Source organism: Pediculus humanus, genomic scaffold (assembly GCF_000006295.1).
Source record: "Pediculus humanus corporis 1103172108258 genomic scaffold, whole genome shotgun sequence".
NCBI classification, from domain to species: Eukaryota; Metazoa; Arthropoda; class Insecta; order Psocodea; family Pediculidae; genus Pediculus; species Pediculus humanus.
In genome coordinates, this window is record NW_002987827.1 from 59,482 (window position 1) to 82,335 (window position 22,854).

Consider the following 22,854-nt stretch of genomic DNA (forward strand, 5'->3'; position numbering starts at 1 on the left):
TTTCTTTTTTAACTTTTTTTTTTTTTAAAGACATATATAACGTTTCCTTTGGTCAGTCTGATTTTTTTAAAACTATCTGTCCTTATCGATCCCCACAATTTTTTATTTCTCTCTCTCTCTCTCTCTCACTCCCCATCATTTATCATTACGAATCGTGTATAATTTTACGTTACGATTTTAACGGATTTTTATAACGCGTATAATTATTATTATTATTTTTTTATTAGGTTGTTTTAACCTTTTGCCCCCTTCTCCTCTCCTCCCCCACCCACTCGCTCTCTCCCCCCTTTCCCGTCCTCTTTCCTCGAAAAATAAAAAAAATGCGTAACGTTAATAGAAAATAATGTCAACGAATTACATTTAATTTTAATTTAATTTAAAAAAATGTGATGATTGCGAAACTGCCATGAATGCACTTTTCTTTTTTTTTTTTTTTAAACATCGAATGATAATAATAATAATAATAATAATAATAATAAACGATTTAACAGTTGTCGTAAATTGCTGACGAAACTTTTTTTTTCGATTGCTAATTAATATTTAAAGAAAAAAAAAACGTGGAAATGGATCGTTTAATAAAAAATAATCGTTAAAAAAAAATATACGTTTTTTATTTTAAATTATTATTATTATTATTCCTTGGAAAGAATTAAATAAGAAAATCTTTTGTTAAAGATATTTTGATTTTGAAAAGTTATGAATGAGGGGGGGGGGAGCGGGGGTGGTTAAATATAATACAACACAAAATGAATTTTCATAAAAATGGTATCAGTTTTGTGACGTTTTAAATTCAATGCCGTGATTTCGGTTTTTTTTTTTTTTTTGTTAGCCATTTTCCTCAAAAGAAAGTCACGATGATGATAATAATAATAATAATAATAATAATAATAATAATAATAATAATAATAATAATAATAATAATCTTAAAAAAGCTAAAGGAAAAAAATATAGAAAAAATTGAATTTTCGCCCGAGGATTTTTTTTCTTTTGTCAAATACATATAAATTTTCCTTTTTTTTTCGAATTATAAAAAATAAAAATAAAAATACGATTTTTATATTTGTTTTATGATTAAATCATAAATTTATAATAATAATAATAATATTGAAAAAATTGGTGGGAGATTAAATATAAAAAAAAAAAAAAATTTAAAAGTCAGTTAAATATAATTAAAATTTGGCAAAGTGTGATTCTGTCAATCATTTTTAAAAAAATACTTAGTTTTAATATCATTATTATTATTTACGACGAAAATATAACGGTCATTAAATAAAAAAAAACAAACATTTTTATTTTTTTTGGATGACGATACTTTAGGAAAAAAAAATATTTTTATTTAAATCAGACAAATAATTTAAAAATGAAAAATAATAAAAAAAAAAATTTGCGTACATTAGGATAACATAACGTGATTAAAAAAAGAAAATTTAATTATAATTTACTTGGGTTTTTCCCGGATTTTTCTGATTTGAAATTAAATTAAAATGATGAGGGGGGGGGAAGGAGAAAATTTTTTTTTTATTGCCTAAATTAACAAATTCGGTTGCTGAGAAAATTGAAATAATATTGATTTTCTCATGCCGGTATGAAAATTTTCTTGTGGTGAAAACGAGTTTTCATTAAATCAATTGCGCATGATTAAAAATGAAACCGGTTATCAGGTGATTGTTCATTTATTTTATTTATTTATTTATTTTTGCACGTGGGAGTTTTTTTACTTAAATAAATTTAAACTGTTTATTTTTAAAAAAAAATTTACAATTATATATACATATTTAATTTTAAGGTTTGAATTTTTTTTTTGTTGATATTTTACTATTGGAAAATTCCAGCATTGAAAATTTAGGGAAAATCTTTTTTTTAATTTTGCCGGGAATGGACATTGAATTAAAGTAAAAACGATTTATTATTATTTTTTGTTTTATTCTACGTGTATTTTAAAGTTTTCTTTTGATAAAATGATAAGAAATTTTAAATCGAACGTGTTTTTTTTTAAATAAAAAAAAAATAGATGATTTTAACAGTTATTTTTAAAAAAAAGTTAATTTGGCAACACTGTAAGGAATGAATAGAAAAAAAGAGAACGAATCTGAATCGGCCATTTTGATTTAAGTTTCGACGCCACGCTGTTCGTTCTTTTTCAACATCGGTTTTTTATATTATAGTTATAGTTTCAATTAGGTAAAAATGTCTGCAGCGGCTGTAAAAAAGGAAAACGAAACTCCACAAGCAAATGGACCAAAGAAAATTGACGATAATAAACCACCACCAAAGGGACCGGGCGGTGACGAAGTTAATTCAAATAATAAATTTCATGGGGGACGCGGCCCTCGTGGTGGCGGCGGCGGCGGCGGTGGTGGTGGTCCTAGAGGACCCGGTGGACGAGGTCCTGGAGGAATGGATCACAGGAATAAAGGACCAAGAAGGGATGATCACAGAATTAAAGTTGAGGTAATTCGGGTTCTTTTTTTTTTTTTTTTAATAATCAAAATAACCGGCATGGAGACGATCGCGTACCTGTTTGACCTACCATTAAACGTTTTTTATATTTTGTCATAATATTAGGAATTTTATCATGTTAAATATTATTCTTTTACATGTTTTAAAAGTACGACTCATTCTTTAAATAGAAAATTCAAATATTACTGTACATAATACACCTCATTAAACATTTGAGCTCACTGAGTTGTAACTACAGGAAATCTATTTTTAGATGAATAATTCAGATAGTGGTCTTGGTGATCAAAACAGGCATAGAAGCGGAGGAGGCCCTGGCATAACTAGTGGAGGGCCTATGTCAAGAGATGAAAGAATGCAAAGATCTCAAGATGTTAGTTACTATTTATTTTATTAACATATTGATACCACGAAAAGTTATTTTTCTATTAAGCATCAAACTTTACATGTACTTTTCAGGATCGACTTATAGATAGGATAGCAACAATATCTGGTCCCACAATAGAACTACCTCCAGTAGATGCAAAAGAAAAAAAATTTTCTGGTAGATGTAGATTATATATAGGTAATTTGGCAAATGATGTGACAGAAGAAGAAATAAAGCAATTGTTTGCTCCATATGGTGAAACTTCAGAAATATTTATTAATTCGGAAAAGATGTTTGCTTTTGTTCGAGTGGTGAGTTTCCATGTTTGCATTTAATTTTTATAAATTTTTATTACATGATGAAAGTAATTACCGGCTGAATTTTTATGATTATAAAACCATGGCTGCTTATAAATCTGATTCTTGGTGTTGACTTATCATAATGTTTTGCTCTTAACAATAGATGACTACAAAAATTGTATTTTATTTTTTAGGACTACAGATCGAATGCAGAGAAAGCCAAAAGAGAATTGGATGGTTTTATGAGGAAAGGACGTCCCCTTAAAGTTCGATTTGCACCTCATAGTGCAGCAATTAAAGTCAAAAATTTAAATCAATGGGTTACAAATGAGCTGCTCGAGTGGGCTTTTCAAGTATTTGGAGAGGTAATTTTTTTTTTTTTGAAGCTTTTGGTTACTTAAATGTATCGAGATTTGTTGTTTGATATTGAGTATTTAATGTTTCATAGATTGAAAGAGCAGTTGTTATCGGTGATGAACGTGGAAAATCTACAGGCGAAGGTATTGTAGAATTTGCTAGAAAACCTGGAGCTACTCAAGCATTAAGAAGATGTACAGAAGGATGTTATTTTATAACATCGTAAGAATTTATTTTGTATTTTATTTGAAATTTATATAAAAATTTTTTCCTTTTTTCTTTGGTTAAATGAAAAAAGCAAACAATTATTTTTTTTATTTATAGATCATTAAGACCAGTAATTGTTGAGCCTTTAGATCAGGTAGATGACATTGATGGATATTCAGAAAAAAGTCTTTTTAAAAAAGGACCAGAATTTTTTAAAGAACGCGAAGTATGTTTTTTTTTTTTTTTACCTTTTTGCTTTCTTACCTTTTGTTGAAAAAAAGCAATAATAATAATTTTTTTTTGTTTGTATTACCAGGTGGGACCTCGATTTGCTAATCACGGAAGTTTCGAGTTTGAATACGGGACTCGTTGGAAACAACTTCATGAATTATACAAACAAAAGGAAGAAGCTCTTAGACGTGAAATGAAAATGGAGGAAGAAAAATTAGAAGCTCAAATGGAATATGCAAAATATGAACATGAAACTGAACTTTTACGAGAACGTTAGTTATCCATTCGAAAAAAAAATAAAATGACAATTCTAAAAAGATGAAGGAAAAAAAATATATAGTAGTATTATTTATATATTTTAGAGTTGAGGCTTCGAGAGCAGGATAAAGAACGACAAAAACGTGAATGGGAATTGAAAGAAAGACAAGCGGAGGAGCAAAGACGAAGTGATGAAGAAATGATGAGACGACAAGCGGAAGAAATGCAATTAAGAATTCATAGACAAGTAATTAATTATTTAATTTAAATTAAAATTTTTTTTTATTTTTTTTATTTTTTACTCAAGTAGTTAATTTTTTTTGTGTACGTTTTTTGTAAAGGAAGAAGAATTGAGGAGAAGGCAACAGGAAAATACGTTATTTATGCAAGCCCATCAGTTAAACAGTTTATTAGATCAACAAGAACAGGCATTAGGTAGTGGACCTGGAGGTTATGATTCTGCTGGCCGTGGTCATATGGATATGCAACCTGGAAGAGATTATGACCAAGGTAAAAAAAATTAATTTTGATATTAAATTTACAAAAAATTTTATTATTTTTTTTTTTTTGAAACGTTTCCATTTTTTAAGGTGATTTTTTTTTTTTTTTTCTCTTTTTCTATAGGATCGATGGGCAACATGCCAATGGTAATGTACACTTTTCCTTTCTACTCTAGTAAGTAGGATTAACAAGCTTTTTTTTTTTCAGCTTTGCCTATTCATTATTTTTAAAACAAAAATTCGTACTTTTTTTTTTTAAATTTTTTAATTTTAAATTAACGTAACGTGGTGAAAACCTTTTTTTAGTATATTTTACTCTGATATCGTACGTTTTGATATCAGAATTTACGTTTAAAAAAAAACGCAATTAGAATTTAAAATTTTCGACGATTGCAGGACGATCGATATAATGAAATTTTACTTTAGGGATAATTTTTTTTTTTTTTTAATGGTGATTATTCTTGGTTGCATTGTAACGTGTGAAACCGATGCAACCGTGATTATTTATTTTCAATAGTATTGATTTGAATACTCATCACGCGTTGTTTTTCATTATTTAATCGCGTGTCGCAAAAAAAAAAATTTTTTTGCTCTTACTTTGCATGGCTACCGATAAAAAAAATAGATAAATAAATAAATAACAGATTTTATTTAAAGGATTCCACGCTCGACGACGTATATCGTCGGGATTATTTTATTTGTTTTAACGCATATACAAATATTTGATTATTATTATTATTATTAAATTATTTGCTTTTTAATAATTTTTCAGCGGAAAAGAAAATTTTGGGGATAAAAATTTGCCCATATCTAATTGAGATTTAGGTATAAAAAAAAGTTTCGACGCACTGTACGTGTAACTGATTTACGTTACATGATATTTAAATTATTTAAATGACGTATATGATGATGAAAAAAAAAATTTATTTTATTTTATGGTTGTAGTTTGGTTAAAAAAGACGATGAACTAAATGATGAAATTCATTTAAATTTTTTTTGTCTAAAAAGTGTGTTTTATATTATTCATCAATGTCGTTTTGTGAATGTAATTTTCTTTTGTGCCCGTAAAAAAAAATGTGACGAATTAATATTCACAAGCGAATCTTCTGACTTTTGTTAAAATAATGAAAGAAAGGTGTTGTCGTTGTTGTTGTGTTTTTTTATGTATATACATTCGAAAAAGGGTGAGACAACACCCCGATTTAATGATTTTTTTTTTTTAAATGTCATTGCGGGTGTTGCAAATGTTGAACGACCATGTTGAAAGCAGGGAAAAAAGGCGGGGGGGGGAGGAAACAAAACTGATATTTTATGTTGATTTTAATTTTTATAAACTGATTAAGTTGAATTATGTCAAAAACGTATGCGTGCTACGATTAAATGATTATAATTATTAATTTTTTTTTAAACGCGTAAACAAACGATGATGAAATTGTTTATTATTTTCGTTTTGTAAATTTGTTTTTTTTTTTAAATTATTTTTGTGAGCGAAACTATTGATTTTAATCAATAGTTTATTGGCTTCTTTCTCGAGTTGTTTGTTTTTGAGTTAGCAAAGGAATCATCAAATTTAAATGTCTTAATAATGTAGAGTCTTGGAAAAGAAAATTTTAAATAATATTTTTCTTTTTCATTTAATATTTAAAATCAAGAATTGATAATATTGTTTTGGTTTTGTCTTGTTATAGGGGGGAAGGACGGGGAAGGGGATGGATGGTGAGGGGTAAAAGGAAAAGGAGGAGGAGTAGGAGGGGAAACTTGCACGATTTACACATTACGTGCCAAGCATATCATTTATTATTTACTTTAAATTATTTATAGAATCTGTTGTTTTATTGCAAAATGCTTATTTAAAACTTTTGTTTAATTGACTTCTATACTTTATTCGAAACAATCGCTATGAAAGTTTTTCATTTTACCAAATTCGAAATATTTTATCATATTTAAATTTGTTTCTATAAAAAAATTTATTTTAAAACGTCTGCGTATCTGATAAAGTTACAAATTTTCGTCATTTAAATATTTAAATTTGATTTATAAGATTGATTGTATCTTATGACCATCCACCGCTTGTGGACACGCTAATTAATCATTTAAATTTATTTTTATAGTAATTTTGGATTGATGTACATTTCGAAATATACTTTATATATTGATTGTAATTTATCGGAAATTTACGTCGAGATGTTGGCAATCGTGTTTGCAATTTATAAAAATATGAAACGTTATCACTTGTTTAACTTTATTATATAAAATATTTATATATATAAAATTGTTCGCTTTATGCGAGTTCATAAAAACTTTGGTTTAAATAAAAGGAGGGGGAGTGGGGGGGGAATGAAAAATTAATGGATGTACATTTTATAACAATATATTTGTCTCGGGTAAAAAAAAAATAAAATCGTTAAATTTTACGGTTTTTTTCAATATATTTATTTATTTCGTTTTAAAAATTGCGCGGGATATAGTTATATGCAAGTTGTATTTAATAATAATAATAATATTGGTTTTTACTCTATGATTTTGTCATGGAATCAACAAAAAGTTGTATCTTATGGTTTTAATGTGTGAAAAGTTGAAAGAGTTTCGCTGTGATATATTATGTTAAAAGTCACTTTGAATCGGTGCACATTTTTTTTTTTTTAAAATTATATTTAAAAAAAAGGTTTTTGAGGAGCGTTGTGTGTGTGTGTGTGCGGCGTATGCACGCCGACACGCAATATGGTCATGTAATGATTTTGGTTTTAAAAAACAAATAAGAAAAGCAAATAATAGTAATAAGGTGGTGCATAAATTCCTGGGGAGGGTAGGGGAAGGGTGGGGGGAAAGTTGTAAATATTTAAGATTTCTGGTTTCTACACGAATAGAAAATATAAACGACTGCAAATATTATATATATATATAAATTTTTTTTTTTTTTATAAAAGAAATTTGCGACTTGATTTGAATGTGTTTTTTGTATTACATGAATTATGTACGTTGAAATATTTGAAATCTCGGTGAAAGTTTATGAAGAAAAACGTTTGTTTGTTTGTTTGTTTTAATTTCGACGTGAAATGTAAATAGTATAATTTAGCAAAATTTAAAAAACTTATTCTCGGTAATAAGAAAAAAAAAAACGAAAGAAAAATTTTTTTTTGATTTTTCCGATTATTAATTTACATTGTAACGTAAAATCGTGGTTTAAATTTACGAAAAGGGGGAAGGGAAAGGGAAACATTTGTACCGGGGGGGGGGGTTGAAATGAAAAAACAGTGAAAGTACCAACGCACTGCTTGGTGCGTATAATAAATTTTTATAATTTATTTTATTATTGGATTTTTTTTTCGGTGAAAATCAAATGTTCGATTTGAAATTATCATTATTATTATTATGATTGGTAATTTCATTTCTTAATTTTTATTAGGTTTTTGATGTCGTCCGTGCAAAAATGATGCTTTAAACGAAAACACGTTTATATTTATTATTTATTTATTCGCATGTTTTTGTTTTGTCTTTTTTTTTTGCGTATATATTTTGTTATTTTAGGCACATGAAATATTGTGCATATGAATTTTGCTGTAAATAAGAAAAATATTGATTATCGCTATTTTAAAATAACCTATGAATTTTTTTTTTTGGTTATTAAAACCCGAAGTGAATGTTAAAGTATTTTCACAAAATTGAAGGAAAATTCGCAATAAGAAAAGTTATTTGAAAAAAATTAATTAAATAATTAATTATATAAATAATTATTAAAATTATTTGATTTAATTTATTAAAATTTTTATGTGTTGAAAGTATTGTAGTTTTATAAAAAGGACGTTTGAATGATGACGTGTTTTTAAACTAACTAATACCCGTGAGGAATCCTTTACCTTACGGGTACTATTTTCGATTTTTTTCTTTTTTTCGCGATCATTATTATTATTATTGTTGTGTATGATTATAGGGGGGGGGGGTCAATAAAACGGGAAAAAAAAAAAATGAAAAGTTTGCGATTTGCAAATGAAATTGTTGCATGGTTTTTTTTTTTTAATTATGTACTTAAATACTAAATAAATTTTGAGATTTGCAGTAAGAATTTTGATTGTCTGCACAACGACAAAAAATAAAAAAATTGGGAATTTTAAATTGCAACACGACCCTTTTCAAAAGGTCTACATATTATTGAAAAGAAAAAAATTTTTCTTTTCCCTTAATTTCCTTACGGTTTAAGAAAAGTTATATTGTTTCGCCATTGATATTACAAGAAATGATTTTCTATTTTTATTTAATGTTAATGGGTCCGTTTAATATTGTTTCCGTTAACGGTGTAACGGAAATGGCGGTAATGCTTGTTTATTATATTTATCTGTTTTTTTTTTTTTTTTTTTTTTTAATGGGGGGAAAGAGCTTTTTGAAAAGAAAAGTTTTACGTTTAGAGAGAATAATATTGATAATAATTATAAATTGTAGTCGTTTTTGATTTTTGGTGTAAGTTTCCAGTAAATCTTTTTTTTTAAACTTATTTAACAATTAAATAATGAAAGTTGATTTTAATCATAATCGTACATTATAAACGTATGGAAACGTAGATTTAAAAACAAAAAAAGAATGAAAAACTATTAAATTAAAGGGAAAAGTTTGAAATGAGAGACTCATTTCCGTCTCTCTCTCTCTCACACAAAAATTTCTTTTCCTAGTTTTCCTCCCGATTTTTTTTTTTTTTTTTTATTATTCTTTTTTTTTTGTATAACAAACTTTTTTTTTTTGACTGGTGGATATTAATATTGGACAGGACCAGAAAACATTCCTGGATTCGTACGACCGTCACGGAGGGGGCAGAGGAGGTGCTGGAAGAGGTGATGATCACATGCGGGGAAATCGTTGGGGAGGGGACCGGAGAATGGGTCCCATGGATGATTATCCGACCAAACGTCGGCGTTATTGACACGAAGAATGAACAAATAAAAAAAAAAAAATTATTTGCCATAATTTCTGAATGTAAAATGAATGAAATGATGCAATGATGGTGATGATGAAATTAAAAAAAAAATGAACGCGAAGGGGAAAAGAAAAAGAAAACAAAAAAAAACTATACAATATATTTGTTGAAGAAGACTCATAATACCCCAAAAAGAAAGGAAAAAAAGATGGCGGCAAATCGTAAACATATAAATAATAAGTAGTAGAAAAGGAAAAGGAAGAGGAAAGATTGAACTTGAAGTTTAGCATGAATTCTAAACCAAAAAAAAAAAAAATTTAAATGACTACGTCGACGACAAAGGAACTTGTTTGAGTCGAAAAGGAAAATTTTTTTTTTTTTAAATAAATAAATAAATAAATAATAGTGCAAAAATAAAAAACATTATGTACATAGATTATTGAATTACCGATTTTGATTTTAGCGGGTTTTTTTTTTTATTTCTTGTATTTTTAGTTTTTATCGTACCGTGTTTGCGCGATTATTAAACAAATAAATAAATAAATAAAAAGCATAAAGAAAATGAAAACATTAAGTAGTAGTAAGAGTTGGTGAAATTAATATTATGTACGTTTTTATTATTATTATTATTGTCTCGGTTTTAATAGATTGTTCAGAATAGGTAATTTATATTTCGTATAGATTTAGAATAAGGGAAAAAAAAAAAAAAAAAAAGGTTAAAGTGAGTTCAAGCTGACATTGTCTTGCAATATATACAAAAAATAACACAAACACACACAGACACGTGGACACACGTGGACAGAGAGAAACATACGTCATCGTGTTTATTATGTTTTTATTATTTTTCTTTTCTTTGTCGTAGTAGGTGAAATTTAAATGTTTTTAGAATGTCAATGGTAGCGTAGAAGAGTACAAAATAATTAATTCTATAAAGAATACCTTTTAACTTGCTTCGTTTATTACAATCGAGTTCTTTTCAGTATTTTTTTGTTTAATTAACGATTGATTGTTGGTCGTGATTGGTTTGATTAATTAATGTGTTTTTTTTTTGTTATTAAAAGATTTGAAAAAGCTCATCAATTGCACATGTGATATAATTATTAATAATGATAATATTTAATATGATAATATTTGATTTGACTTTTTCGTCGTACGTGGTATATGATATTGAATGGGAAAAAAAATTTTTTTTTTTTGTTTTTGTTTTTCTATCTCTCTTTCTCTCTCTCTCTCTCTCTTTTTGATAACAATAATAATTGTATTGCTATGATTTTGACATTGTTGTTGTTGTTGTTGTTGTTGTTGTCGTGTGCCCTTAATATTATTATTATTATTTTTTTTTTTACAGTTTTTTTCAAAATGTAGAATGTGAAGTTTATTAATATTATTATTATTAACGATTATATTCGCGGTTTGTTTTTTTTGATTAAAATTTTTGTATTTATTATAAATGTGTAAGGGGGTGGATGGGGGGGGGTGTGGATTGATTCGTGTTGTTGTTTTTTTTGTTGATTATAGAATACTTAAATTTAAGAAAAATTTAATAAAAGGATTTTTTCATTTTGTTTACGACAAAGAAAATAGACTGATGGTTGGGGAGGTGGGATCAGGGATCACCGGAATTCAATCGGGGGGAAAATTTGTGTGGGTTGGGTTGGGAGGGAAGGTCCATATTTGTAGACAATTGTCAGCTCTGCTCTCTACTGACACCTAATGACCGGCTAAACAAGCACTGCTAATAATATTAGGAAAATGTGTGTGAAAATTTTTCGCGTTTTGTAAGAAATTTTTTGTACTCGTGTTTTTGGGCACGTTCGAGTTGCCATTCGATTCGAAATCGGTGACGACTTAAATTATTGTTATGAAAGTTTAACGAGAGTGCATACGTGCATACTTACATATACGCATATATGCATAAAAAAATTATATAGTATTATTATTATGCGTTTGTGTGCGTGTTTGTTGTATATGTACGTATGTATGTATTTATCTAGGAGTTTATATAGATATATATATTCTTCAGTTTATTATTATTATGTTTTATTATAATTATTATTTTTAAACAAATACTATTATTATTATTATTAATATAATTATTGACTGTTAAATTTATATTTTAAATATGAGTTTATATGTGTATGTTTAATATATATATATATATGTAAATCTCATAACATAAATTTTAATGATATTTATATCTATAACGTGCGTGAAAATCTTATTATTATTATTATTATTATTATTAATATTATTAGCTACTAGCTTAAAATTGCATAATAATAATTTATTTTAATATAGACAAATTGATGGATGGATTGATTGATTTAATTAAATTTTTTAATTTGTGAATTTTTTTTTTTTTTTTTTTGTATAATAAGAGTATGATATCGATAATAGAGCTATAAGAAAAAGATAATAATAATGATTTCAACGATGAATAATAAAAAATAATAATAATGATATGAATGAATAAGGTTCCTAAATGACTGAATGAAACAAAAAATTAAATAAAAGATGGCGGTTAATTTAAAGTATTGATATAAATTTTCTTTCTTTTTATTATTATTATTATTATTATTACTATTTTCTGCCTATTGTTGTATTAAAAGAAAAGAAATAAACGATATAGAGAAGAAGATATAATATATATATAAATATTATAAAAGGATATAAATGTAATAAATAAATGAATATTTTTGGATTATTATTATTAATTATCCCACCCATTGAAATGATTATGTAATTTTAATATATATATATTAAAATAATATTTATGCGCGTGTGCGTGTGCGTGTGCGTGTGTTATGAATTTATAGAAAAAATTGTAAGACACGTTAGTTAGAGAATGAATGAATGAATGAATGAAAGAAAGAAATAATATCTCATATAGCACTGATGATTATATATATATATATATTTATATTATAATAATTTTAAATTTTTATTTATTTATTATTTTATTATTATTATTATTATTATTATTATTATAAATAATATTAATAAAGGTGAAAAATTAAAAAAAAGAGAGTGTCACTCACATCTTTTTGTTTATTTTATTTATGTTTAAATAAATGCTTTAAAAGTGCATACATAAATGCATAGATAAACATATATATATTATACTACTTTGATGACAATTAAATATTATTATTATTATTATTATTATTATTATTATGCTGAAAGCAAGCTAAATTGATAAGATATTTTATATATATCAAAGTGTGAGATTTTTTTTTTTTTTTTATTAATGTTTTTAATAGTTTTTCCAGAATTTGGAATTTTCCTCTCTTGTAGTTTTTTGTTCTCAATGAATTTTTTGGAATGATTTTTAATAATGGAAGAAATGAAAGAAAAATGAAAAATGTTTTAGAATTAAAATATTCTTCCATTATAATAATGATAATATGTAATAAAATACGAGTTATGTAAATATTTATATATTTTTCAAATGTGTATACAATCAAATCCTCTTTAATAACGCGGCGTCACAATGGGGAGGGAGGGTTAACGAATGCAAACAAACAAAACAGTCACCGATTATTATTATTATTTTTTTTTCTCGTAAGTTTAACATGAAATTTTTTTTTTGGTGAGAATCGTAAAACGATGAAATTGACTTATTTAAATGTAGTCTTTATACTTTAGGCAAATTTATTTATTCCCCCTCCCTTTTTTTTCCCCTCCTCAAGGATTTTTTTTAAAGGTTTACTTGTGTACTTGAAGTGTGTGTGTGTGCGCGTGAATTTCTCGAGTATGGTTGCACTTAACCAAATATTGTAATGTCAACACAGTCGGTGTGTGGTTGCTTATCGGGTGAAAACCTTTATGATAATTACAAAAGGCTACAAAAAGTTTTAAGGCATTTTTACGCGTGAAAGGGAAAAACCGCGTTAACGCGAAAAAGGGGGTATCAAGGAACGATATCGATTCCGCGTTATTATTAACAGAGGTATACGATGATTGTATTCATATGTATAAATAAAAATAGTATTATTATTATTATTTTTCGCAATGGAGGAAATTCATATTTTAAAATGAAGAATACAAATGATATCTAACGAAGAAAATACAATTGATAAATATATATATATATTTATCATCATCATGTTAATTAGTAAGTTAAAATTTTTATTATTACTTATTTGTATATATTACCGATCGATTGATTATTGATCGATCCATTGATTGATTTGATTTTTATTTATTGAAAAAAAAAATGAAAAAAAGAAGAAATGGATTTTCGTTGAATTCGTAGTTTTTTTTTTTTTCTGTTTTACTTTGTATCTCTTGCGGTGATTATTATTATTATTATGAAGATGATACTCTGGAAGAATCGGGAAGGGGGAGAGGGAGAGGGGAAGAGTTTTATTATTATTATTGTATTCAGTTGGGTTGTTTGAAATTTAAAGCATAAAAATAATGTCTGCGTTTAATGAAAACGATTCGATTAATCGTTTAAATCCGCGATCGAGTTTTATCGATTTATCGATTTTTTTTTGTCAATTGAAATTTTACTAAAAAATAAAGTCCGGTAACTTGACTTATTTTTGACTATATTAAAAATAATTATTAAATTATTTCTAGATATATTATTATTATTATTATTACTTGTTTATTGTAACAAGGGGTGGGTGGGGAGAGGGGTAAGTTTAGGGTAATAAACTTTAAATTTAAAACGGATTTAAAAAGTTTTTCACTTTCTAAAAGTCTCGTCCTTTTTTTTCTACCGATTTTGATCGGAGTCGATCGTTGATCGAAGGTAATAATTATTACCTTGTAAAAAACTTATTACTTGTAAAGGTAAGAAGATCTCATTTCTCTCTCTCTCTTTCTCACTCTCTCACTCTCTCTCTCTCTTTCTCTCTCTCTCTCATTTTTTCTCTCTCTTGACTTAAATTTTATTTTATATTTTCTTGATTTATTATTTAGTATATTATCTCTTAGTATCGTATTTTACGCGCTAAAAATCACGTGCATCGAAAATTCTAGAATTTTCATGTAAAAAAAATTTTTTTTTTCGGGGGGGGGGATGGAGAAAATTATAAAATATTTTTTTTAAAATCGATTTTATCGATTAATTATTGATTTTTTTGATTTGATTTGATAATATTGCCGATCACTTACGTGTCAAAGTTAACTCGCGTAATTTTTTTATGAATGAATTCAAACGATGGGAAAAGTTGCGGAAAAGTCGAATCGATAATAATGATAATGATAAAGACGATGATCGTCAATAATAGAGTTTTATGATGTTATTTATTTTTTATTATTATTGTTTTTGTAAGGGAAACAAACGGCAGGCGACGTGATGTCGTTCGACAAACGATTAAGCAACGGGTAATTTATAAATAAACGTTTGTTTTTCTCGGAAAAACAAACGACAAACAAAAACAAAATGGATTCTTTCACAGGGGGGGGGTATAAAAATTTTTTTTTTTTAAATTTTCATTTTTAATTTTTTATTATAAAAAAAAAGGAGGTTTGTCGTTGCACGTGACGTAAATGCACGGGAAAGTCACGTGACAACAACATAAAAAAACTCAAATCGTGATGCTTTTTTTTTATACAAGAAAACAATCCGTCCGTTCCTGGAACGATAACTACTGGAATGATAATAATAATAATAATAAGATCGTAAAATTAATTTTTTTTTTTTTTCAAAGCGACTGTAAATTTATTCTTCATTCATTTTGAATAATAATAATAATAATAATAATAATAATAATAATAATAATAATAATAATAATAATAATAATAATAATAATAAAACGACAAAAAAACGTTAAAGAAAATGACGAAAGCAAGAACGACGACGATGATGATGATATCGAAGTCGGTTTATTTATTTAATAATTAAATTAATAACAATAAAATGATTTTTATACAAATTATCATAATTTGCCCATTAATAATAATGATGATAATGATCTTAACTATATATATTTTTGTAGAGAGTAGAGAGTATATCTTTATAGTCAAAAAGATTTTTAAGAAAAAATTTTTTTTTTTTTTCATAAGCTCCGAGCGAGCAACGCGAATTAATTTTATTATTATTATTATATGTCCACTTTTGAACACAAGATTTTTTGTACTCGTCGGAGTTTTTAAATAAATTATTCCAGGTTTCTTCCCGATTCCTTAAAAATGAATGTTCGAATATCAATGATGCTATTTAGAAAATTTTCCGAAGAATTGAGGGCCCTTTCACGTGACGCGATTTTTCCACGCGTTAGCCAATCATGCGAGTTATTATTATTAATATCTGAAACGTTTACTCCCTTCAAATATTCTCCATGCAACTTTTTCTATTCCCTTTAGCTTCTGGAATTGAGCTTTGCTGTCGTTAGTTGCAATCTCCCATTTTTTTCTGGTTCATTTTCTTTATTCTTTATGCCCTTCTTAGTACTCCTCTTTTCGTGATTTTTTTCCTCCATGTGTACTATTTGGGCTAAAATGGGGGGGTGCTGTTGATGGGATTATTTTCTCATCCCGACAATGGCTGTTTGGTTCGCCGCTTCTTCTTGGCTTTTTAGTCCTCTTCCTCCATTTTTCCTATTGACCTACAGCCTGGATGAAATGCGCCGTTCATTGTTAATTTTTTTCTTGTTCTCCGATCTGGATTCACGATTTCTTCTTTTGTTCAATTTACGAGGCCAAAGCACTGGCTCATACATTCGATCCTTAATATTCTATTATTATTATTATTAAATCGCTTTGTGTCGGGTTGTTGGAAAACATTTTTTTGTTTTATTTTTGATTTCTTTTTACTCGCTAAGTAAGTTTAAAAAAAAAAAAAAACAAGAGAACAAACGTGATTTTTTTTGCTATACGAAACAATCGAATCCGATGCTATCGAACGACAATAATTAAATAAAATTAATAATTATTAATTAACATTTTAACGTACATACATAAGACCACGTTTTCCAAAATTTTTTTTTTTTTTTTGCTTAAAATTACAATCATGAAATTTGTTGTTATTGTTATTGTCTTACGTATCATTTTTAAGTTTTTTTTTGTTATTTTTTTTTTTTTTTTTGGTTTTTTCCAGGAGGAGCATTTTCGAATTCGAGGTATAGGATAAGAAATGGACGAAGTCAATTTTGATTCGAGGTTAGTTGCATTATCTTTTATTATTAAAAAATTTAAAAAACAAAAGAATAATAATAATAATAATTTTTTTATCTTTATTTTTCGCGCATGCAGAAAATTGATTTAAGAGAAAAAAGGAAAAGCAGAAGACGGGAAAGATTTTTCCGGGGAGTAGTAATGTTAAAGTTGTTTTCGCTATGGAAATTTACTGAAGAGATGATGAAAGCTCAGGAAAATCGGTAACGAATATTTCTCTATTTATTATTATTATTATTATTATTATCATTTACTTAATTTTTATTGAATTTATTTTGTTTGTTTGTTTGTTTTTCCGTAGAAAAATTTTTGAGGAGGCAACAAACGTCAAAGAGGAACAAACCGTTTATCATTCACGTGTTATTTTTCGCATCGTGATTTTATATTTATATATAATATAAAAAATGCTCCATTTTTTAATTTATATAATTACGTAGTATTACGTAGAAGTGAAATTATATTATCATAATATAAAATAAATAAATAAATGTATTGAAGTAATTAATGAGTTTTATTTAATGTTTTTTTTTTACATTTCGCCATTGCACTTTTTGTTTCCCCTTCCTAATTAATATCTTTTTCTATTGCGTAATAAATATTCAATTAAGTCTGCGTTTTAAAATAAAAATTAAGTTAATAAAAAATAAATAATTTATTTTTATTGTTGTTAATAATTATTATTCAATTAAGTTTTTCTATTTTAGTAAAAAAATTTTTTAAATAATATCTTAATTCGAATTCAAAGTTGCAGTGGTATAAGAAAAGTAAGTGCGCTCCATTCTACGTACACGATATAAAAATAAATATGGCGTCTTATTTGTAATGTTGTTATTACAATTTTTGATATTAAATATCGTGTTAATGAACGTTCTGTAGGTTTTTGTGTAGTTTATCGATAAGTAAAAGTTAAGGTTGAAATTATGAATAGTTTAATACCAGCTGTATTTGGTATACAGAGTACGGCAGGAGCCGTACCTGTAAGGAATGATAAGGGTAAATGAAAACAGTAACGGACTTTCGTTCGTTTTGATGTTTTTAATAATTTTTATTTATTTCATAATGATGTATTTTAGGAGAAGTATCTATGCAAAAAGTAAAAGTTCATAGATATGTTTCGGGTAAACGTCCAGATTATGCACCCGCTTCGACTAGTGAAGAAGAATCAGATAGTGAAGGATTTGTCGAACAGCAAAATCAAAGGTCTAATAAAAGAGCACATTCTAGATCTCCTCCTGTTCATGAAGAAGAAAGAGATTTTAGTCACAATCATGATAAAGATCCTAGGTTAAGGAGATTTGAAAAAATAAGTAAAATTGCCAGTGATGACAGCGATTCAGAAATTAGACAAGAAAGACACAGGTTGTTAAAACTAATGCACAAAATAAAAATTTTTTTTTCTAAACCCTTATCATAAGGTTTTTTTTGAATATTTTTTCTTGTTAGGCATATTTTGGAACCTGAAGTGTTAGAAGAAGGTGATACCATAATAGATAAAAGAGAAGATGAAAGTAGTGATGAGGGAGAGCTTAGCGATGAAGAAATCGAAAGAAGACGTCAACTTTTAAAACAAAAGTTACTTAGTAAAAAAGAAGATGAGGTAAATTTATTGATAACCTTAAAATAATTTATTGTAAATTAATTAATATTATTATTATTTTTTATGCTCTTTCATTCATGCTGAGACATTTTGTTTCTTTAGGATGTAGAAATTTTAGGTAAAGAAGAAGAAAATAAATCAGTTGCCTCAAGCGAGGAAGAATCATCTGAATACGAAGAATATACAGGTATGATTGCTTTTAATAAAGACTAAATTAGCAAACCTAATGTGTGTGTGTGTGTTTGCCTTACAAATTTTTATTTGAACTTGTAGATTCAGAACCAGAAACTGGCCCTAGACTGAAACCAGTTTTTGTTAGAAAAAGAGATAGGATAACAATAATGGAAAAAGAAAAAGAAGCACAAAAACAAAAACAAGCTGAAATCGAAAGTAAAAAAATGGCTGAAGAACGAAGGAGGCACACATTAAAGGTTTCATTTATTTATTTATTTATTTTTTTTGCATCTTATCATTAACGTCAACTTCTACTAATATTTGTTATATTTTATTTGTTAGATGATAGAAGAAGACATTAGGAAAGAAGCTGCCATTAAAGTCGGTGATGAAGTAAAAATTACTGATGTTAATACTGATGATGAAAATGATGAAGTCGAATATGAAGCATGGAAATTAAGAGAATTGAAACGTATAAAAAGAGATAGAGAAGAAAGAGAAGCGTTAGTTTTAATTTTTTTAAAAAATTTAATTTCAAATTTATTTTTATTACGTGTAAAAAAAAATGAATGATAATTTCTTTTTTTTAACCTAACAGTCTGGAAAAAGAAAGATTAGAATTAGAACGTATTAGAAATATGACCGAAGAAGAAAGAAGGGTGGAATTGAGAAACAATCCGAAAATAATAACAAATAAATCGACGAAAGGAAAATATAAATTCCTTCAAAAATATTATCATCGTGGTGTTTTCTATCTGGTAAATTTAATTATAATTTTTTTTTTAATTTTTTTTCCAACTCGATGATGTTTGCATTACAAATGGCGTTTGATTTTTTTTTTTTTTTCATAGGACCAAGACGATGATGTTTTCAAACGTGATTTTTCGTCTGCAACCCTCGAAGATCACTTTGACAAAACGATACTTCCAAAAGTGATGCAGGTAAGTGATGCAATTTGAAAATCCGTTGAAATTTTTAACGCGAGTAAAGAAGATATAATAATTTTTTTTTTTTAAATTTTAGGTTAAAAACTTTGGTAGAAGCGGCCGTACGAAATATACTCATCTTGTTGATCAAGACACGACACAATTGGATTCCCCCTGGACAGCCGACACGGCACAAAATTTAAAATTTTTTAACAATCAAGCTGCCGGAATGAGACAAGTTTTTGATAAACCTACAAAAATAATGTCTAAAAAAAGAAGTGCGAAATAAATTTTTTAAATGTAAATAACAGACTGATTTACAAATCTTAAATAGTAACGAAAGAGAGAGAGAGAGAGAAAGAGAAAACATAATAAAAAGCTCTTGTTCATTTAATAATTTTAATTATTTAAAATATCACACATAAATAAAAAAAATATATATATAAAAAATTACATCGGATTAATTAAATATAATCCTTTTATTAATATATATTATTATTATTATTATTAAATAATCGGGGATTTTATATATAAAAAAAAAAAAAAAAAAAAATTTCTAATATATGTCGTCGTTTTCATCGACCAAAGCAAATTTAAAAACTAAATTTGAAGCTAATATCAAAGCGTTTAATGTTGGAACACCAACAGCGGCGTATATAGGAAGCGGATTCGGATCTTTTAACGAACATATTATGATGGCGGAAAGTAAACCACCGAATCCGAATGTGAGCGATAAAAAAAATATCAAACGATGACAGAATATTAATCTCGTGACCGTGTAATTTTCAACCAAACTAGAATTCGGTATGCAACCATTTATTAAAAGGGATATTGTGCTTAATAATATTGGTAAATATAAAACCCCTTGTTTGTATGAAGATGTTTCCGGATAATAAGCTAATATATCAATCATTATCCACCATGCTAAACCAAAAGCAGCACCGCAAACGCTTGATACAATCATATTTCTAGTAAAAGCTTCCATTTTTATTTATTTTTATTTAATTTAAACTTTAACGTTAAATGATAATGATTATTATTTTTAAATATATAATACTTTTTCATTCGGTCCAGGATTTATTATTATTATTATTATTCAAATCCGATTATTATACGTACAAAGTGTGTGTGCCTATATATTTTCTTCAGGTGGGTTAAAATGAATAATCATATTTATAAATAATAATAATAATTTTTTGGTTTCATTATTAAAATAGAAAAAAAAATTTTAATTAATTTTTAACCTTCTCGTCGTGAATTTAAAAACATAAACAAACAGAAAACAATAATTTTTTAATAATTTTTTATTTTGTTAAATTTTTATTTAAATAATGTAAAATTAATTAATTTATTTATTTATTTATTTGTTTATTTATTTATTTTATTTTTTACTCGATGATGATAAAAAAAAAAAAATTATTAAATTATTAATTTTTATAATTAAAATAAAGTATTTATTATTATTATTATGTTTGAACACGACGAATTCCATGTACTAATATTACTACTTGTCGGATGAAATTTTTAAATAAAATTTATTTAAAATCTCTACTGTGTTATCCCACGGGAATAAATCCCTAAATCCGAATGAGTTTCATTCTAAATAACACGAAATGAAATTTTTTTTTTCGTGAGTTTTTTTTTTCGAGTTTTATCTTATTTACAAAAAGTTTTGTATCTTTTGAATTTTTGGAGGACTCCAGTGACGACAGAAGAATCCGTGGAGTAATCAGGATGAGGGCGGGGGTGGGTGGGGGTGGGGTGTCTGTTAGAAGAAGAAAAATTTTTCCAGGTTTTAATGAGAAGATTCCCGAAGGTATATAACTCTCATACAAATTTAGAAAATAATTAAAAATTATATAAATTTTTATTTAAACGATTGATGAGATTTAAATTCTTTTTTCCAGGAAGAGAATCACGGGTACAATCCTGGAGAATAAAAAAAAAATTGTTATAAATTAAAGTGGAGATTTCATCTTCTCCAGCACTACAATTTTTTTTTTAAAGTGATAACGCCCATTAACAAATTGCATTTTTACGTGATTCTTAATAGTTTACCATTCATATCGCAAAAAAAAACTATTATTATTATTATTATTTATCTTTTTAAAAAAATGATAATAATAATAATGCGTTTAAAAAAAAAATAAAATTTTTTTCTGGAAGATTGAATTTGTTTTTCCAGTTAATACTTTTGTTTGTTTGTTTTTAAAAAAATAAATCAATTTTAATCTTTAAATCGTATATGATGGAAAAGGGATTTTTTATTGAATTTGAGTGTAATGTTAGTCAATCAATCAATCAATCAGTCAGTCAGTCAATCAATCAATCAATCCATTGAGTGTCGAATTTGGTTGTGATAACACAAGTCATGGGTTATAATCGTCATGACTGTTATTTACTTATTCAGTCAAAAAATGTGGAAAAAAATTTTCCGTTAAATTTTCCTTCCATTTTTATTTTTTTTAAATTCAGTTGTTTGTTACGCAATTAAAAAATAAAAAATATTTCAAATGTTACCCGGAGAAAAAAATAGAAAAAAAAAAACTTTCTGCGGTTTCCCCTTCCGCCCAACCCCCCCACTCCCCCGCTTCACGAAGAATTCAAATAAAAAAAAACAAAACAAAATGTTTCCAAAAAAAAAAATTTACAAACAAATTTTATTTTTTCGTTTTTGCCTTTTTTTTGAACAACTTCCTCCCCTCCCCTCCCCACCACCACTGCAGCCATCACCACCACTTCTTCTTCTTCTTCTTTTACCCTTTTGGCAGACGAAAAAAGAAAAAAAAATTTTTTTTTTCACCAACTTTTTTAAATAATAAAAAAAAAAAAAAAAAAAAAATTTCGAATTATTATTATTATTAATATTTTTTTTGAAGTTTTTCTTGTTGTTTTTTTTCCCACCACTGCTACTTCTTCTCCTGCTGGTGGTGGTGGTGATGGTTGCTGTTGTTCTTTTAAATATTGACAACAAAAAAAAAAACAAATCAACAAATGTCAAATATTCTAATTTTTTTCTTAACACGTGTCACGTGTTTAACAATTTTTAATTATTATTATTATTATTATTATTATTAAAAACATTAAGAGATTTCAAGGTTTACATTTAATATTGAAAATGAAAATGTCAGTTTTCAAATTTAATTAAATATTAAAATTTTCTTAATTTAAATCGTATATGTATATATAAACATAATAATAATAATAGTATTGTTTATGTTTAGGTTTTATATTTTCCGGGTTTTTCCAGATGTAACGCCAAAAAAAAAAAAAAGTTGTACGTGTTTCAAATATCATTGATGACGTCAATGATCGACGTTTTCATATTTTTTTTTTTTTTTTATTAAAAACTCGTCGTATGGCTTTGATTTTGACAATCGTGATCACGACGACGATGATGATGATGGTGATGACAACGACGACGACAATGATGACACGTCATAAATA

The 22,854-nt window shown here is 26.6% G+C and overlaps 4 protein-coding genes across 4 annotated transcripts; 3 read left to right on the forward strand and 1 right to left on the reverse strand.

Moving 5' to 3' along the window:
* Positions 1–2,187: 2,187 nt before the first annotated feature.
* Phum_PHUM487590 (Hrp65 protein, putative) lies at positions 2,188–4,859 on the forward strand (the record flags this gene model as incomplete). Its single annotated transcript, XM_002430443.1, has 10 exons — positions 2,188–2,451; positions 2,714–2,830; positions 2,917–3,135; positions 3,318–3,488; positions 3,572–3,702; positions 3,805–3,913; positions 4,004–4,190; positions 4,281–4,423; positions 4,518–4,686; positions 4,801–4,859. The coding sequence occupies 10 exons, from the start codon at positions 2,188–2,190 to the stop codon at positions 4,857–4,859; spliced, it is 1,569 nt and encodes a 522-aa protein (XP_002430488.1).
* Positions 4,860–8,937: 4,078 nt separating this feature from the next.
* Positions 8,938–9,588, forward strand: Phum_PHUM487600 (uncharacterized protein; the record flags this gene model as incomplete). Its single annotated transcript, XM_002430444.1, has 2 exons — positions 8,938–8,985; positions 9,436–9,588. 2 exons carry the CDS (start codon positions 8,938–8,940, stop codon positions 9,586–9,588), a joined length of 201 nt encoding a protein of 66 aa, XP_002430489.1.
* Positions 9,589–17,630: 8,042 nt separating this feature from the next.
* Phum_PHUM487610 (Microfibrillar-associated protein, putative) lies at positions 17,631–19,696 on the forward strand (the record flags this gene model as incomplete). The annotated part of the gene is made up of 9 exons (XM_002430445.1): positions 17,631–17,703; positions 17,784–18,069; positions 18,154–18,307; positions 18,410–18,494; positions 18,581–18,738; positions 18,824–18,984; positions 19,080–19,239; positions 19,333–19,422; positions 19,505–19,696. 9 exons carry the CDS (start codon positions 17,631–17,633, stop codon positions 19,694–19,696), a joined length of 1,359 nt encoding a protein of 452 aa, XP_002430490.1.
* Positions 19,697–19,963: 267 nt separating this feature from the next.
* On the reverse strand, positions 19,964–21,472 carry Phum_PHUM487620 (transmembrane protein 50B, putative; the record flags this gene model as incomplete). The annotated part of the gene is made up of 2 exons (XM_002430446.1): positions 19,964–20,375; positions 21,447–21,472. The coding sequence occupies 2 exons, from the start codon at positions 21,470–21,472 to the stop codon at positions 19,964–19,966; spliced, it is 438 nt and encodes a 145-aa protein (XP_002430491.1).
* Positions 21,473–22,854: the final 1,382 nt, after the last annotated feature.